Source organism: Leuresthes tenuis, unplaced genomic scaffold (genome assembly GCF_036924035.1).
Source record: "Leuresthes tenuis unplaced genomic scaffold, fLeuTen1.0.hap1 SCAF_18, whole genome shotgun sequence".
Classification (NCBI taxonomy): Eukaryota; Metazoa; Chordata; class Actinopteri; order Atheriniformes; family Atherinopsidae; genus Leuresthes; species Leuresthes tenuis.
In genome coordinates this window covers 10,776,283-10,794,927 of record NW_027325372.1, presented here as the reverse complement: position 1 = coordinate 10,794,927, position 18,645 = coordinate 10,776,283, and the positions used below count along the sequence as shown (strand labels likewise).

The 18,645-nt window shown below is 38.2% G+C and overlaps 1 protein-coding gene across 1 annotated transcript; it reads right to left on the bottom strand.

The window, feature by feature from the left end:
* Nucleotides 1-5,986: 5,986 nt before the first annotated feature.
* Nucleotides 5,987-16,677, bottom strand: LOC140274937 (transcriptional repressor scratch 1-like). The gene is made up of 2 exons (XM_072370324.1): nucleotides 15,848-16,677; nucleotides 5,987-9,825 (listed from the first exon to the last, which is right to left on the bottom strand). Exons 1-2 carry the CDS (start codon nucleotides 15,969-15,971, stop codon nucleotides 9,050-9,052), a joined length of 900 nt encoding a protein of 299 aa, XP_072226425.1. The 5' UTR covers nucleotides 15,972-16,677; the 3' UTR covers nucleotides 5,987-9,049.
* Between the last annotated feature and the right edge of the window lie 1,968 nt (nucleotides 16,678-18,645).

The window sequence follows — 18,645 nt, the reverse complement described above, 5'->3', positions numbered from 1 at the left end:
ACAGAATTAAACACTTTAGCACTGTGGGATATTTTGCCCATATTTGGAAAGTGACATCTTTTCACTGTGCATCCAAAACCATTATCTGTCCCTCCATACCTGCTTTATCCAGTTAAAGCCCACTCCAGCTGATATTGTGCGAAAAATTGGGCACACTCTGGACAGTTGATTCAGACAACTCAAGTTTGAAAACTTATATATCTTTATTGCAGAATATAACTGGAGTTTGGTGTCTAGGCTCTGATCACATTACTCCCTCTGAACATGTTTTCTCAATATGATCTAGGAGTGATGAGTGAATTTCTGCCCTGGAGTCCACAGGTGGAACCTGGTTTGGTGGAGGAGCTAAGAAGAAAGACAGCAAAGATTCAACACAGGGTGAAATAGGAATTTTGCAGCATTAACACACTGTGCAGATTGGAGGGGTAGGTAGGATAGATGGCATTTGGGGATGAGGTAGACCACACATGAAGCAGCAGCTGACTGCCTGAACAAGCTTTCAGGTATCTCTCCATTCCATTACATGGCTAGCAATGAGAGAGAGATGACCATAAAGGCTCAAAATCAATCTTACAGCCAGTTAAACAAACATGCAACCTTAGAGGCAAACATAAAACATGGAAGCCTTTCAACAGAAAGGCCTCAGCATTAAACCATCCTGCCTCCCCAAAACCATAAAATACATGTTTTTTAAATATATATACAGTATATATTCACCCTAATGTAGAAGTCTAAATGTTGACTGCTGTTGGAGGAAGAAACATGAAGTTTATTTCAGACACCACTCAAACTTCCTCTTCCTGAATGTTACTGTTTACAAACCCCCTTTGCTACAAGAAACAACAACTTCTGAGCTGCAGCCTACATTATGAAAATTTAAATTTTGATGGCAAATTGAATGATGCAATAAAGCAGGCTTCAATGGTTCCTTTTCATCATTGGTCTGTTATTACCATCGTTGGAGTATAGATGATTTTAATGCTGTGGGAGTTTCTGGCAGTGTCTTCGGAACTGATTTAACAACCTTTAGAATATCATTACACAGTGATGATGAAAATAGTTTCAGTATCTCAGGGTATAAACAACAGTTACACTACTACAGACAGAGGGTATTCTCAACCACCTGGGCTATTGTATGTTTGATATAAAATCAAACATTGCTTTGGTACAAGATAAAAACTCCTAAAAGCCAGTTTTCTCTCATAGACAAATAGATCTAAAACACAGGGCAGTGATGATTCTGGTGTGCAATGGATAGGTTTGAGTTTTAGTGTCCTTTTGATTTATGAATGATTTAAGGTGATAGGTACACAGGGACAATGTATGAACTATTTAAACCATCACCTGCTTAAGTCTTAAAGGTCAGGCACCATGAGAAACAGAATTAACATATTTAAATGCTTTGGGGCAATAAATAAAATATTCACAGTGTGTGGCGTTTCTTTTATGTCTTTTTCAGCCTTTTTCTTTCCTCCAACCCAGTGCATACAGATGAAGTCACACAACTGCTATTGTAGAAATTAAATACATTGTGCTGATACATATTAACATAAGTGGTCATATTTTATGACATTACAGTGCAGAACACCTACGTAAATGTCAAATATTGACTGGTTAATAACAACTCTTCTACACTGTGTCTTGTAAAGTAGCTACAATTGAATGTTTAACATAAAGTTTTGATATTCCTGAAAAAAAGTTCAACATCTTATTTTTGCGTGCTAGCTTCAGCAGTTTCAGATTGGCAATGACAGTTAAGGCCACTGGGGAATATGGGAGAGTTTTGAGGGCCACAAAAAAAATCACTGGTGAGGTTGGCATTAGTAGGTGAGGTTAAACTGCATTTTATCCTGAGTGGGACTTGAATGTTTCTTCCAAAGCTTCGTGGAACTTTTTCCAATATAGGGTTAAAAACTACAAACTGGGAGGAAAGCGATGATGATTTCTCCCTTAATAAATTGTTTGTCTGTGCAAACTTTCATAGTCACAATATGTCTTTCTAAGGAAAGTTAACTGCAACCTGTTGATGTTGTCTGTCAAAGTAATACAGAAGCATTATTAACTGATATTCATGTATTTGTGTTACAGTGCCTCAAAATAGTTATCTGGCACGTTGGAAAATGCTGAAAAATATACTATCCCTATGTTTACATGCTTTATTGAAGTCTGATACTAAAGTTCTTTCTAAAGGTAACTGCTGTGAAGTTACAGCTGAGTGAATTTCATACCTTCACTCTTTATTCAAAACTCTGTGTCTTTATGGTCATTATGAGGAGCATCCCTGTGTTAGAAATTATTGTCCTGACAGCTACTGCACCACAACAGAAAGGTTATTGGTGTAAATAAAGAAGCTTGTAGCCACAATGCAGCAGTTCAGCAAACCACACGCCTCATTGTGAGGTGCAACTGTAACGTTAGTCACTGGCACTCTGCTGGATGATATGCTTTCATCTGTGTGCGAAAATGTTGACTAGAGACGACAGGCTGCAGATTAAATATTAAGCTTGCATACAATGGATGCGTTGTGATGGGCATTGCCCACAGCACCTTACCGCTTCGTCATGGTTTTAAATAGATCTTAATTTGATTGATGTATCATTGATGTTTGACAGATATAAACTGATTCTAATCATCTGATCATTTAGAGCACTTCAATGTTTAATTTAACTTGACAAAAGCAAAATGTCTGTGAAAAGTAATTACACTACATGTGGTATTACAGTATGCACGTAACTTCAGAGTGGAAAGTTGTTGTATCTAAACCTGCAAAAATGACTGGCAGGGCTCAAATGCTCTCTGTTAAACTTGATTAGATAAATTATGCTATGCACTAAAGGCTTTTTCTTTAAAATCACAGTTGAATTTTATACAGGTAATTAGTTAGATGTGCATTCATCTGCTCAGATGGCCGGGTTGCCTGTGATCTATTATTTCATAGCACTAAGTAATAAAAAAGTGAGAAATTTTTAGGACTTTGAACTCTGTCCATAGTTTAAAATGGTGAACTATGAACTTGAACTAATTCATTTAAGATTTTGTGAAGTTTGAGCTTGTTCACTGCAACATGGTGCCACGGCTCTATTTACAGTTTGGATGGAAATCAAGAGCTGCAGCGTTTAATGACAAATTTTACTGCTGTTATCTCTAGATCACAAGTTATTTATGTCATTCTCTCGAGATAACAAGGACTGTTTTCTTGCGATAATGAAACAATTTCTGTCGTCATCTCAAGATAACAATTGTTATATTTTGTTAACTCAGCCTTGTGAAGTTCATTTTCTAGGCACTGCAAACATGAAGGTCAGATAGTGGTTGATGGAGAGTGGGTTAAACTCTTATCTATGCCCAGACATTTGTTGAACTCATTACACTACAAAGAATTTAACATGTATGACTTGACTTAATGTTAAAGCCCCTGCCCAAGTGTCATGGCTGCAATGATGAATGATGAAAAAGGGTATTAACACAGGAACCACATTTTCGAGCTCAACATAATCATCTTGTGACCTCGAAAAATCAAACTGCATTTTTGTTATGATAACATGTCGCGATCTCTAGAAAACGACAGGTCTATTTCTTGTGAAAATTAGATAAATCGATTTCTTATCTTGGACAAACCTGCCATGTTAGCAAGAGATAACAGAATATCAACTCGTTATCCCGAGATATTGGTATCAAAATAAATAATTGCAGGTAAGGCCTCTCCCGGCTGCCATATTTCCTAAACGTGTACAGTGTGATTTTTTTTTCTACTTCTTCTTGAATTAAGAAAAAAAAATAGCAATAAATCTCTGCACCAAATCATTTTGAATTCTATCCCAGAAATAACTTCAAAGAAATCATTAAAAGCCCCTTTTTTGTTTCAAGAAAATCATGGTGATGATGGAGAGATGATGAAAACTTCCTTTTAGAAATGTCCAAGGAAGTTCAAAGAGATCATCAAAAGCCCAGTTCTGTTTATGCACTTTATGCAGTACTGTTAATGTCCTCCATGTACTGTATCACTTCTTTGATCAGCTGTGATTCTCCGACTGTTGCAGAGGAGATATACCAGTTCAGACTTCTGTGTAGTGTGTAAAGTAAAATAAAGCTTCATTTCATACATGTTTGTGTAACACACACATATTGACAGTAGCTATAATAGCTAGAAAGTCTTTTTCAGGTCCACTGAATACTAGAATTAGTATCATTAGAGAACCAAGGCAGCACATCAAAAATCAATACCTGTAGCAGTAATAGGAGAAAATCAATCACCTTTTAAAAGGAGGTCATTTATCTTTTGATATAAATACCAGCAGATTTTAGCCAGGCAGTGTCTAAGTGATGTTTTGTGGCCAATGGTAGCCCAAGTGATGCTGATATGGAGATCATTGGAATTCAGTAAGGGTATGTGATGGTTGTGCATGCTAAATTTAGTCTGAAGCTAAAGATTAACGAGGCTTGACTGGGTTAAAGTCAGTATGGTCCATTATAGATATGGGATTTAGTGGCTTATATCTGACTAAATGCAAGTGAATTTCACTCCTAATTAGCATCTAGCATGCTCAGATATATGGTGAGCATTACAGCTACCCAACTCTTGGAAGTTGTAATGTCCTATCAAAATTGTTCCTGTGAGTGTATTAGTTACACTGTTAATCAGACAGCTCATTAGGTGGTTTGGTTGTTAGCATTTAGCTCCATGTACCGCTATACATTATTAAACCCTTACATAGCTGCTTGCATTTAGGCTTATCTAAAACAAAACATCGACCCAACACATTAACTGTTGAATCTTTACCAGGCAGCTGCCCGGGATTGTGAGCTGCTGTGTTAGCGTGTGTTATCCAGCCCTTTTGCCTTCCATGTGGACAGCACAACTGCAAGCAACCGTAGCTCATTCAAGTATGACTGAGCAACACTTTTCAGGCTGTAAACACAGATCCGATCTTATCCCTGTCTGCAGATTCAGCAGTTCCCATGCAAGTAAGTGTTACTTGAGATTACTCAGTTTAACATGGATTTACAACCACCTTTTAGTATACTAAAACAAGGTTTTCAGAGATTTTAAAACACAAACCACTCTTTGCTCGACAGGCACAACCTTCTTTCCTTTCAAATGAGCTCATGAAAAAAAAACACTTGAACTTCACATGAACATGTACATGCTTAATACAGTCTAAGGTTTTATGTAACAACTGTAGTTGCCATATAAATTCTGCTATTTTATCCACTTGTATCTTATTATTACAGAGATCTCATAAAGTTTTAATACTTAAGGTTTTGTATTACCAAAGACATAGAATATTTCATGTTTACTACATCCTTGTAATAGCTGTTGCCTCTTGTATGATGACCTTTATTCCCTTATTCAACGGTGCAAAGCAAATGTCTTCTTTAATAAGACTAAATACTCATATATGCACATGAAGTACCATTCGTACATACATACACGTCACTCTGTTGTCTGTTTGCGTTGACATCAGCCTCCCTGTTAATGAGTGGAAACTAGTATAAGAGAGTTTGACCTCTGCTCTGTTGCCAGGGGGTACAATCATAGAGAAAGATTAGTAAACAATACATTTTTTTTCTACTGCAGGCAAGTTATCTTGATGAATGTTTTATAAAAAAGAAAAGTCACTGCACAGCATTTACATACAAAACCCAGTATGCTCGTCTCAATCAGTACATTTCAGCCTATGGGAACACAGCTATTTGTATTTTATGGCTTTGGAGGAGCTTTGGTTAGTCTGATGGAATAACCTCTCATCTCAGCTTAGGCTTTGAAACTACAGGAAACCACTTGGATAAACGTAGGCCTTTGAAATATGTGGAGCTTTATCTACATGTAAGAAGGCTCTACATCAAAGAGATGCTAGAGATACAGTAAGGACGATCCAGTTTTTGTCAAAGCTTGACCCAGCCTAGTGGCGGCATCTTCATTCTGTGATTATGTGTTCATTTAAAGCAGGAAAAACCCAACACGTGACTTTTTTTAAAAGTAGCTTTTATTTAGGAAGTGAAACAAAATGCCCAGTGTTGTCTTTGTGCTTTACATTGTTTCAAACCGGCCACTGGAGGTCCCAAAAACCTCATAGGAAGAACTCAAAACAAAGCAGGAAGATCTGGAAAAAATAATCATCGTCATCATCACTCTGTACAGATCTGTAGAAATTATCACCCCAAAGTCACATCAGTTCTTATTTACAAGGCCTCTTGCCGCAAAATAGTCGCGTTTTCATTTGCTCTAAAAAAGGTGTAGTGTAGATGCTTTCACAAATATGTTCAAAAATGGCACAGCATACTGTATATTGGAGGTGTGATTCTTTTGAATATATGTCTTGTGTTATTCAAGGACAACACAGCAGGTGTCAGCATCTTTGTTGTTTTTACCTTTTATTCATCATGATAGAAAAATGAGAAAGAGGTTGTTATTTCTACATACAAGGCATTTTCTACCTGAATCTAAACTCTTTCATTGTGCTACTATGTTTGAAAAAATGTTGTAGGATATAATTCGTAACAGGAAGTGCTTTTATATAAGAATAGTTCAACTAGCTTGTGGCTATAGTAGGCTACAGTAGTTCATAATAGTATCTAAGTGTTCAGCAATGCTCTCTGGTGCTGAAATATCGACCAAACCTCTTTTTTTCTCCATAATCCTTATAATTGTATTGGGAATCACCTTAGCAAACTCGCAACCGCCGGAGATGATGAAAGGAAAAAAAAACAAGAACAAAAACAACCTGAAACTCTGCTTTTGGTGGGTCTAGAATTCTCACATAGAGTTTGTGAATTAATGTCCTATGTCAACCCCTGGAGCAAAAGTGATTTTTAGATTGAATTCAAGCTATAAACAGAGCTCAGCAATGCTAACCAACTCAGTGACGAAACTTCTCCCAAGAAGCGAGCATGGATCTGTTCTGATTCCTGAGGGTCAAACAAACCTCAGTTTAGCACCTCAGCTATCATTAAGTTGTGTGTTTCACAATGGAAATATGCAACCTTGGCAGAAAAGTACCAAACTTGTATCTGTTCACATTCTGGATTTCTGTTTTCATCCATGTTTCAGCACCAGAGATCTACCTTCTACTTTCTACAATATTTTAGAATAATAATACGAGGCAGGCAGTGCATAAACCATGTACAAAAAGACCCTTCCCAACCCAACCCAGAGCCCTCCATCTAAAGAAGTTGAACCCTCTTTGTGAATCCCTGGAAGCCTCAGCAACTCCTAATAGCGTGTACAAACATAATTGTCAATAATCTAATGCTGCCAATATATAATTGCAAAGAGCAGGCAATTTTTTAAAGATAGTATCAAATACAAAAGCTGCAGAGGTTAAAAATCAGAAAACTGACTCTGCAGTCTCTGCTTCAATCTTTCTACAACAGTTCAAACAGTTCCCAATCACAAAAGTCACAGAAAAAGCCTCAAGGAATCACAGCTGAGTAAATTCCTGTAAATTTAGAGCTCCAAACCAGAAACCCTCCATTATTTAACACTAACTCCATTTGCTAATTCCCTGAAATTTCATTTCTCACAACTACATAGAATAGCTGTAGTTGAAAAAAATCAAGGTGTTACAAGCAGTTATGACTCTTCTTCTAAATCATCATGCATTATTGCTCTATCAGATGTAAATGAAATATTGCCCGAGACAAAAATTTGCTTCAGTTTGCCAGTCATATAAGAGGTTTGGCAAAATATCCCCAAAAGTTGGCGCAGACTCCATCATTTAGGCTATTGTTATTTTTGCATGCAAGTTTTTTATCATTAAAGTGGCAGACAAAAGTAAAAATGTACTCAGTATTTAGAAAGTGTCAAATGCTTTGGCATATTTGTAACAAAGGCAGAAAATTATGATAAAGTGCAAAATAATGCAAAAACATAAAAACAGATCAATCAATAAATAAACTTGCCAATAAATAGACACATAAGAAAACCTCAAAGTTGAAAACTAAATTGCTCATTGGCAACTTAATTACCATATAACACTGGAAAAGGTTTAACCTTTTGAGGAAAGTAAGGACATTTTCAACGTCTAAATCCCCATCGGACATAAATAAGCAAATAGAAATCAAACATTAGATTCAGGCAATAAGAAAATACTGTTAAGGAATACCCTAGTGGGTGTTTTCAGCGTGTGTTTTTAACCATTTGATTCTGAACTGGAAGCCCAGTTTGTCTCCTTAATCTTTTCCGCTTCCCACTGTTTGCCATCAAAAAAGCACAAATGCCAATGTTACCCTGAAGTAAAAAAAAATGTCCAGAGTTTTATGAATACATAACGTTCCCTACATATGTGTACTCACATACCTGTGCTACCACTTTATGGCATTTTTGTTCGTCTTACTTTTCACAGTTCTTCGTGGTTATGTCAATAGCAATGTATACAGACAAGGTATATTGTAAGTGTCGGTTAGTGTAAAGGAAAATCTTTACAAGTACGTTTGTTTACCTGCGGAAGATAACTACTGTGTGCTTTTATTGTTGCGATGCTTTTTCATCTCCTCGTGAGTTCAGTACAGGGCCATCTTTCACTAAAAGCAGGACACCAAATGCATCCTCAAATTATTAAAAGCAAAACATATTAAAAAACAACTTAAAAAAAGTTTGCTGGATGTCTTTGCACGAAAACCGATGATATGATTCATGCTTTCTATTCTGTGAAGTGCCTGTCACAGAAAGAGAGAGATGGAGGAGCAATTGTGCTTTTGTGTCATTTCCTCAGAGGCTGAAAAAAATCTGATGAGGATAAATATGGACATAAATAGATGGTGAGCTAGATGTGCTGTGCTTTATTTATCTTCACAGAGCCTCAAGGGAACAAATCTTAATCGAAGCAGGTGACAATCTAAATCAGGCATTTAAAACTTTTCATTTGACTTCCAGATTAGGAGAGAAAAAATAACAGATATTTTGGAGGGTTCTTGAAAAAAAACAGACATGTCTTCACTCTATTTTTGTCACTCCTCCATTGTAGCACTCAAGTATTTCTTTTGGGGTAAAGCAGAAAATTCTGATGTAAATAAAATAAATAAACCCCAGTTATGGTTCATGAATCCATCATTCACTCAGTGAGCTCAGCGGGGACAAAGCCCCCTTAAAGCACGCCGACTCGTAGTGCTTGTTCAGGTAACTCTTGAGTGCAAAGGTCTTGTTACACCGTTTACACTTGTAGTGCTTGAAGGCTGAGTGTGTCTGCATGTGAGCGCGCAGGTTTGACCGGTCAGCAAAGGCTTTCCCACAGTGCGCACACCCGAATGGTTTCTCGCCCGTGTGTGAGCGCATGTGGCCCTGCAGCAGCCACGGCCGGCTGAACGCTTTGCCACACACATCACACTTGTGCTTGAGGTCGTGGGTGAGCAGGTGCATAGCCATGGCGGGCATGGAGACGTAAACTTTCCCACAGGTGGGGCACTTCTTGGCCATCTTGCTATCTATGCTCCTGTGCGTCTGCTTGTGCCGGCTCAGGTTAGAAGACGTGGCGTAGGTTTTGCCACACTCGCTACAGGTGTGCCTCTGGGCAGCTCCTCTTGGGTTTCCTGGGGCTTTCCTTCGTGATCGCCCATCCATGATGAAAAAAGCATCCACTGTGTATCCCTCGCTCACAGCCGTGTCTCCATTGATGTATCCACCAGCTGATGACGAGACCTCAGACCTCGGACTGTCCGGCTGATCCGAATCGCCATGGATATCTTCATGGATAGTAGAATAGGTATTGTTAATGTGGCCATAGATGATTGACGAGGGGCTTGGTGAGGGTACTTTAGAGATGACTGATGAGTCACTTCCAACCACGTCATCATAAGGATTTGGACTCAAATAATCACTGACGTAGCCTGAGGAGACAAAAGACGAAGTCTGTCAGTATGTTAACATGTATAGTTAAGCCAAACTATAGTTAATCAAACATCGAGTTTTGTTTGAAGTATGTGCGAATGCCATAATGTGGTGATGAGTTTTCACAACATTTTTCTACTTCTAACTTCTTCTGTGGGACATCATCATGTAAGTGTAGCTGAATTAACTGCATCTTTAAGTAACTTGAATAATGATTTTGTCAGAAGGTTATAAAATCAGGATTTTATTAGGGCAAGCAACAGTTTGAAAATGCATTAAAGCACCAAAAGTCAATTTGTAGCCTTTGTGGGCTGATATTCAGTTACAGTCTGTGACATGTTTAGTCGTTGCACAAAAGAACCTGAAAATTATGTGAATAAGAGCAGCTCTATTAAGAATGTGGCTGTATTCATTTACACTTGTGCTTTTTTTTTCAGTATTTTCTATGTGGTTATTCTTTGTTGTTACTAGCTTAGTCTTCTGTGCACAAGGCCTGTTTGGGTCTAGGGTTTCGCATATACATGCAGGAGGGATTTGACTCCCAGCTGCATTATCTGGGAAGTTCAGTTTTGTACGATTTCAGTCAGACGAACAAGTCCACACATATTTTATAAGTATAGTTTAGGTTGGTATAACGCAATAAATAATTTTCCCAGTGTCATTTAAACATGTTGATTATGAAATGGGAGATTATTATGATTAAAAACTGATTAGACTTAAATTTTGAGCAGAGATGATTGATGATTGAACTCCAATTGGCTTGAATTGGATGGTATTATTGAAGTGCCTTGAGATGACATTTGTTGTAATTTGTTGTTACATAAGAAAAACTAAATTGAATTGAAAATTAAATTGATGAGTGCTACAAAACACACTGCAGTTGAGTATAACTAAAACCTGAGGCTGAATATTTTCCCAGCATTGCTATTTCAGCATCATATGGAGCCCACAAACCCCTTAGAATAATACTTTTTTAGGACTTCTGTTGCATCCGCCTTCTAGATCATGAAACGTATCGAACTTTATTGCTTTTTGGGGGTTATGAGAATTAGCTTTTGAGCACCTTTGTGGCCTACAGACTACAGGCTGCAAAACAAGCTGTACTAGCATTGAGGGGAAGAAAAATGAGTTATGATCCTATCACACCCAAAGTTGGACAGAGAAAGCAGTGCTACAAGCTTGTCCACAAAATATGGATCTAATATCTTGTGTGAAAAAGTTACGATTCTCCTCAGGGCAAAGAAGGAAGTATCCACCTCTAGCAATAGAATTCAAATAATTTTACATATTAGTAGCAACAAAGTTAAGTTAATTTGCTAACACCAGAGGTGCTTAACATTTTATGTCCAGATAATATTTACAATGACAGCTCAGCTAGGTGTCAGGTGTCCAAATATTAAATGAACCGTCCAGGACCATAATCACAGCATGCGCATTGTGCTTTAAGACAATATTTTGCCTTCCTTCACACGACTTTTATGAGGTGATATAGCAAAAAAAAAGGAGAGGGAAACAGTGTGGTATTTATAGTGATAGTAAAATGCTTTTATGTCTTTGGCAGCAAGAAGGAGACACTTTCCCCTCAGTGGGAAATCTTTATTTTTCATAGGAGGGTTCATTGAGCACACTTGCTCTTCATCAGCAGCACCTTTCCTGACAGGTCTACCACTGCACAAAGTCAGACCCCAGGGCTGTCAAAACTTAGGCTGATGTGAACAGAGCATCTCTATTACAGCAGCTGGGGGGAGGTCTAATGCTCAGTGGGCACACTGGCACTGACAGTCTTCCCCTTATGAGATAAACAGTTCATACATTTGCCTGAAAGTTGCAAATTCCTCAACAACCTGCAACCGAGTTTTGATTTCAGCTGCTTCATTATTTCTATTATTGGCCTCTACTCAACAGGCTGAACTCTAACAGACACGAGGAGAGACTGGTTGCTAATAACCCACAGCCACAACTCCTGTGTATCTACCAATCAATAGCTCTCCATTTCAATTAGCACTCTGTGAGCATTAAGACACAGACAGTAGAGGAGATACTATTGCTGGTAATATAATTTCAGGATGCAGTTCTGAGAAAAGCTCAGATGTTGATCGATAATATGATGAGAAGACGAGACAGGTTGCAAAGAAAGGAGAGTCACAAAGGAAGAGAGGAGGAAAGAAAGAAAGCTGTAGCAGAGATAAAGTGATGTTATGTTCAGTGTGGTGATAGTGGTTAGGTGTTTTGGCACTGCTGCACACAGTTCTTGTTCTTATTTATGAATTTTGAATTTAATTAAGACAGTAATAGAGACAGAAAATAAATGGAAGAGGCAGATGGAGGGCATGGAGTGGAAAATAGAAAAACATGAATATTCTATCACTGCACTTGCGAACCTTTTGTGTTTTGAATTTTTTGTTTAACTGAAACAAGATTTGATTTATTTCCATATTAACTAGGATCAGTTTTTTTAAGAATTAGTGGAGATCCATAATGACACTGGAAGTTTCTGGTGCAGTTACAGTCCAGAACTGGTAATCCCTAAGCAGCTCCTCTGGGGCAGACTTTGCCTTGCAAACTGCAGCTGGCAACTACTGAAAAGTTAAAAAGGTGCAGATGAACCACCTAGTACATCTGCTTCCCCTAACTATTACCTCAAGTTGAGGGCAAATTAGTCAATCTGGCAAATTTCTTAGAGCTAAAAAAGCTGTGCACAAATTAAGGTACAGTACAGTCTCAGAGATCTTAACATGTACTGCTTGTAAGTGTTATATGGAGCAGTCAGCATCTATAATCAAGTTTTTGTGGACATTTGTCCTAGAGGTGATGTTCATAGAAACACTCTCATTTGTCGGACTGACATTTTGACATAAAGGGATCTAGAATGAAGAATTATTCGAGCTGGAAAGGAATCATCTTTTAGGGAACTCAAATGTGTTCATCAAGTTTCATCCCAATGAGCATGTTTACATGACACTAGTAAAAAAAAATAAAAAAAGGTTAAGGTGTTAGTCAGACCAAAATCTTATGTCTAAATGCATGTAAGCATGTCAGCCCAATACCAAATTGTATGAAATCGAGCTTCTCCTGACTGGACTGACACACCAAGATAATGTAGTGGGTGATTGGATGACTAATGCATGTAAACGCACAACGAGACTAAAATGGGCCTAGGTGACGTATACATGCTCCAGGTTCCATATCTTTGTATTTTTTCTAAAAACAGTAAATGTTAGTATATCATTACAGCCAAATTTCCCAAAAATAGCGGCTCACATTCAAATAGTTTTATTTCTTTTTTGTCAGATGGCTAAAGCTATGATTTATGCCTGAACAAACAATCTTGTGCAATGGGACATTTTGACTTGTGCAGATGTGTTCAGGCTTGTGACACCGCTGACAATGAACTTGTCAAGGGCTTAAACACTGATAAATATTAGGTTTGAAAAAATATATGTAAATAAAATTGAACATCTATTGCTATTTATTCAAAATTTACTGTTGAAAATGCTCATTTTTTTTGACTGGCAGGCAGAAAGAAAAACAAGCTTTCTCCCTGGTATTAGGTTGCAAAATCACATGGTGCAAACAAGACTTGAGCTGTTTCTGTTTACATCCAGACTCTCTTCCATGGCTTCTCCCTGTTTTTCTATTTTTATAAAAAGATATTTGACTGTTATTTTGTTGTCCGTCTCTGCATCTGTGTCTCTTATTGTTTGGCTCTCTCTGTCTCCATTTCTATCTCACTGTGTCACCTCAGCATTCATTTCAAAGTACTTTAGCAGCATTAGAGCTGATTGCTGTTCTAAATGCTTATGAAAGATTAAATACTCTGCCAAACCCAAGTCATCCCTCTTTTATGTGTCTTTGAAATACAGAGTTACAAAGAGAGAGAAAAGTGGAGGGGGAATAAAAGAGAGAAAAAGAAAAAAGCTGCAAGCTACAATTTAATTTTTGATCCAAACCAGCAGAGACTGATGCACACTTGTGTGCTTTGGACACTTGTAGGTCACAGACTGCTTCCTGTGTGTGTGTGTGTGTGTGTGTGTGTGTGTGTGTGTGTGTGTGTGTGTGTGTGTGTGTGTGTGTGTGTGCGTGCGCGTGTGTGTGTGTGCTCGCGCGCGTGTGTATGTGTGTGATGCTGTGCACTCAGCTGTGCAGGCTGGCTGGGAAATGTGCCGAGTTGACAGAAAGACAGCAATGCGAGTGTGTGTTTTTGTGTGTGCAACAAGCTGCAGTTGCTTCCCTCAGATTCTTGTTTTATTTATAACAGAGGATAGCTTCCTCTGTCTTTAACATGCTTGCCACAGTACTGCTGCTGCCGCTGCATGCTGCTCTGCTCACACCTGTCATCTGAACACTTCGGATCCTTTCATCTTACGTTTGACCTTGGCCCAATGTGAAAACCACCTGGCTGCACAAACACCATTACATGCAGGTCCTTGTGCAGCAACAGGGAATTTTTTCCGTTAGCTCTTTAAACTGCAGTCAGTTGTTTTAGTCCACTAGAGGGCAGAGATGAGCTGACAGATACAGAAACCTTGCAAATTATCGCCTAACAAAAGTGTTTAGCAGACAATTGGCTATTTATTTTAGGCACATTGAAGTCTGAGCTTATCATTCTATATTTGACAGATATTTGTCAGACCTTATTTTTATGAAAACAGCTGCCTGTTCATTGGTGTAACAAATCAACATGGGGCCCCGGCACAAGATGGTCTAAGCCCATTACAATGCATGAAAACATTCTGCTTATTTTTTCTTTTGTCTGGACCTTTTTGGGGCAGCTGAGCTCATGTCTATAATTACCATTTCTCAGCATCACAACCAGATGCTTTACAAGACCTAAATAGTCCTATAATTGATATTCAAACGGAATTTAGAAATGTAACATGGAAAAATTAGCCAAACCCGGTAACTGAATGATGTAAAGTGCACGGCAACATAAGGCACATATCTTGCAGAGCACTATTCAAAGTTTGTGATTAAAGACAATCTATTTTTATGTATCCAAGTTAATAGTTAATGCTGTTTCAACTTTAACAAAGGTTAATATTTTCATCAAATACCCTACCCAGAGTACACATAGCTAACACTGAAAGATAGATTTAATTCCCAGTACTTGTAATACTTTTCATTTTTCCACACATTTCCATGAATATTTGACTGAGACTCACTGACTTGGTATTGTATTTAGCCTGAGCATCAGGGATTATACAGTGCGTGGGAACCATCGGCAGTCAATGTGGCTGAGATACTATTATTGAAATATTGGTAGAGACATGAGTTCTGGACAGAATACTGATCTGAATACCATAACTGGCAACAGAGTAATGGAGAATCTCATATGTGCAAGTGATATATAGATATATATAGCATGGCTTTCTGCAAACATCCCGTCTCTCCCTGTTGCTCCTCCATGAGGAAAACATTTTCATGCTCAGCTCAAGTGGGCTGAGTATGTGTTTTATAGTGTACACACTGTAGTATTGTGGCAGGTTGTAAATGAAAGGAACTTTATTCTATTCACTTGTTATCTATACTTGTTACAGAGAGAGTACCGTAATACATACCGTAATACATAAATGTGTTCAAGTTAACTAAAAGAGTAACACCGTTTCTTTGGCTTAGCCTACATATGCAGTCTGTGCCGGCACACCAGGAACACTGAAACTTAAGAGTATACAACTACCTGGAATGAATAAAAACTTGTTTTGTTTACATGCAATTCTGCCTTGACCTCTGATCGTTGCATCACACATATATCCCATCAACATGTGAGGTTTTCAATGTACTGAGAATATAAGTTTCCCTGACCTCCTGCCAGCACCATGAATTCTTTCTGCACATAACAATGCTTCATAGAAAGAGAGCATTTTTAATTACCAGAATTCTTGAACTTAAAATGGGTAAATTTTTGAGTTTTCACCTGAGTGACTGAGTGACCAATCATGACTAATGCTTTAAATCTGGGGAAAAATATGCATCAGGTGATGTATAAGTTGTCGTGCGAGTGCGTGTGTGTGGGTGACTAACCTTTGTCGTGATGATGGAATCTCAGACTGAGCTCTTCTCTCCGGCTGTGACTGTAGGAACTCTCCAGCTCAGCAGCTGAGAAATCGTCCAGTTTGACTTTCTTCACTAAGAAAGATCGAGGCATGATGAGGCAGTTGCTGCTCCTATGCTCATACAATTGGCGCACGCTCTCTATTCTTTTCTAACCCTCTCAAGTCTGAATTAAGTCAAGACCTAATGATGCAAATCTGTCTATTTGTAGCATATAATTTACTCTTCTTAGCTAACAGTGAGTTTGCTTCCTCCCGTCAAATAGCTTCAAAAGTGGAGGCATGGCTTTTAAAGAACCTCGCTTGCTTCTGTATTTGTGTGTAAATAATACTGACTTTTACAGAGGTTTGTCACATGCAGGCTATCTTAACATGTAATTCTTTGACTTTACGCTGAAAAATACTCTGTCACCTCGTCTCTGGAAGACTTGTGGAGCTCTAAAAGGTGAAAAATGAAAATATAAATCAGGTCCTGAATGGCTTTTCCGTGAAATTACATATATATATTTTTTTTAAAGATAGAAAATGAAACATATGTCCCTCGTGTCTTGTTCGTTTAATTCCTGATGATCTTCAGCACTCGGACAGTTCCCAGGAAAGAGTTACCGATGTACTCCTTTGCAGCCTCGTGGTTTCAGCACCGGACAGCTCCTCTCTGCACGAGACTCCCCTCCTCTCAACCACCGCTTTCCGCTCAGCTCCGGGGCAAAAGAAAAGCGGAAAGAGCAGTTTCACGGTTTAAATCTGACTCAGATATGAGCAAGACACCCTGAAAATCCCAACATAGGCGAGTCAACAAGATTCTTGTCAAAAACCAAGGTTTCAAAAAAAAAAGTGACAAAGCCTGAGCAGCGAGTTGAGACTGCGATCAGCTACAGAGAAACCCGGGGTTAAAGGGGTTCATAAAAACAACTACTGAGTCCAAGAAACGTCTCGAGACCTTTACAGAACATCAGTCTCTCAAACGAAATCGTTGCGGCTCCTCAAAAATATTGCTCTTGAAAAAAAAACTGTAGCTGGAAGACCAGAACATTGAATCCCTCCCGTCGCTAACTCTCTGTTTCACTCTCTGCCCTACTCTCCTTTTCTCTGTTTGTCTCTCTTACAATGCGCGTGGAGCTGCGGCTCTCTGTGATGCACGAGATCAGCTGTTGCAGCTTTATAGGGCGCGAGTGAGAGCCGGAGAGGGAGGGTTAGCGGGGAGAGTGAGCTTAATTTTATTCATCAGAAGGGAAAAAAACAGCATCTTGTCTTGTGGGACCAGCGGCGGCGCGCGGCGATGCCCGCTGGTGGGTTTAATCAGATAGTTTTAAGTGCGCGTTTACGCATTTTCATGATGCTGTAAATAAAAGGAGGAGCTGTTTCCTTTGGTTCACAAACTGGGGAACAGAGACTATTTGTGGACCCCAGTAGGTGCAATTAGAACCTCTTTTTAAGGGATGAAAATGAAATATTAACAGAATGCAGTGATTTACAAACCATTTAAATACTACCATTCATTGTGTTAGAGCAGAAAAGTGTGTAGGTGTGTGTGTGTGTTTTTGTTTTGTTACTTAATATTGGATAATTTTGAATTTGAGACCAGCAAGAAGTTTTATTTAAAAAAGTGTTAAAACAAGGGTGATGAATCAGGAAAAATGTGAAATGTTTGAAAGCACCTGATGCAATATTTATTCAGGTCATTAGGCAACAGGTTAGTAACATAAATGTGTACTGAAAAAGTTGTATCCCAGATAGGATGACTTTCAGAAGTAAAAATTGAGAAGGGGAACTTGTAGATCTTGACCTACAGGAAAGAGAGAGCCCATAGAAATCTCTGCGCACCACTGACAAGCCAATAAATCAAAATTGAATTGCAGTGATCTTCAGACCTTCATTAAAAACAGATATGACTCTGTGATGGGAAGCATTGCCTGGGCTCAGGGACACTCCTGAAAACCATTTTACAAACACAATTCACTACATTCACAAATTCAGTTAGAAACTGTTCTAAGCAAATAAATAAATGCATTCATGTATTTAATATATAATTTAAACAAACAAAATTTAAACAAACAAAAAAAAGTTTCCTCCTTCTCCAGTCCAAGCTCATTTTTTATGAACTGAGGCATGGTGAAAAATGTCCTCTGCTCTTACAAATTTAGATCAGAAACTTTTTTTTTAAATTCTGAATGTGTTGTCCTCACAGCCTAAGTGTGAAGGTATGGCAGTGGATTAGTGCTCATAAATAACTGTGAAGGCACCACCAATGCACATGACTTAATGACATCTTTTTCAAAGAATATGCTGCTTATTTCATCAAAACGATGCCAAAATAGATTCTGTTTGTATTACTGCAGCATTGCTCCTTTTTAAAAACTGTTTGCTTTCTGAACCTGCCCTTCTATAGTTCAGACCTGCTAATGATAAGAAGCTAAAAACAGAGGGTCACTGAAATCTAACATCCAAATTATCAAGGTATAAACGAGATTGAGATTGAAAGTTCTATTTAATAGCGAATTGTGTACAATTGCAATCATGACTTATATTATGTGTCATAGCCACAAGGATATGGGATAGTTTAGCTTGTTGTGTAACTAAATAAACTCAAAACATGACAATGAGAATGAAAATAGAATGGATATAGCCTATGGTTGTGGAAGTTTATGTGAATGGTGTAATGAAACACAGTCTTCAAAGACAGTTCCCCTCAGTTAAGGTTTTTTGGTAAATATCAGCAAGATTACTCCAACAATTACAGTATAACATGTATTTATCATATTTTATCAT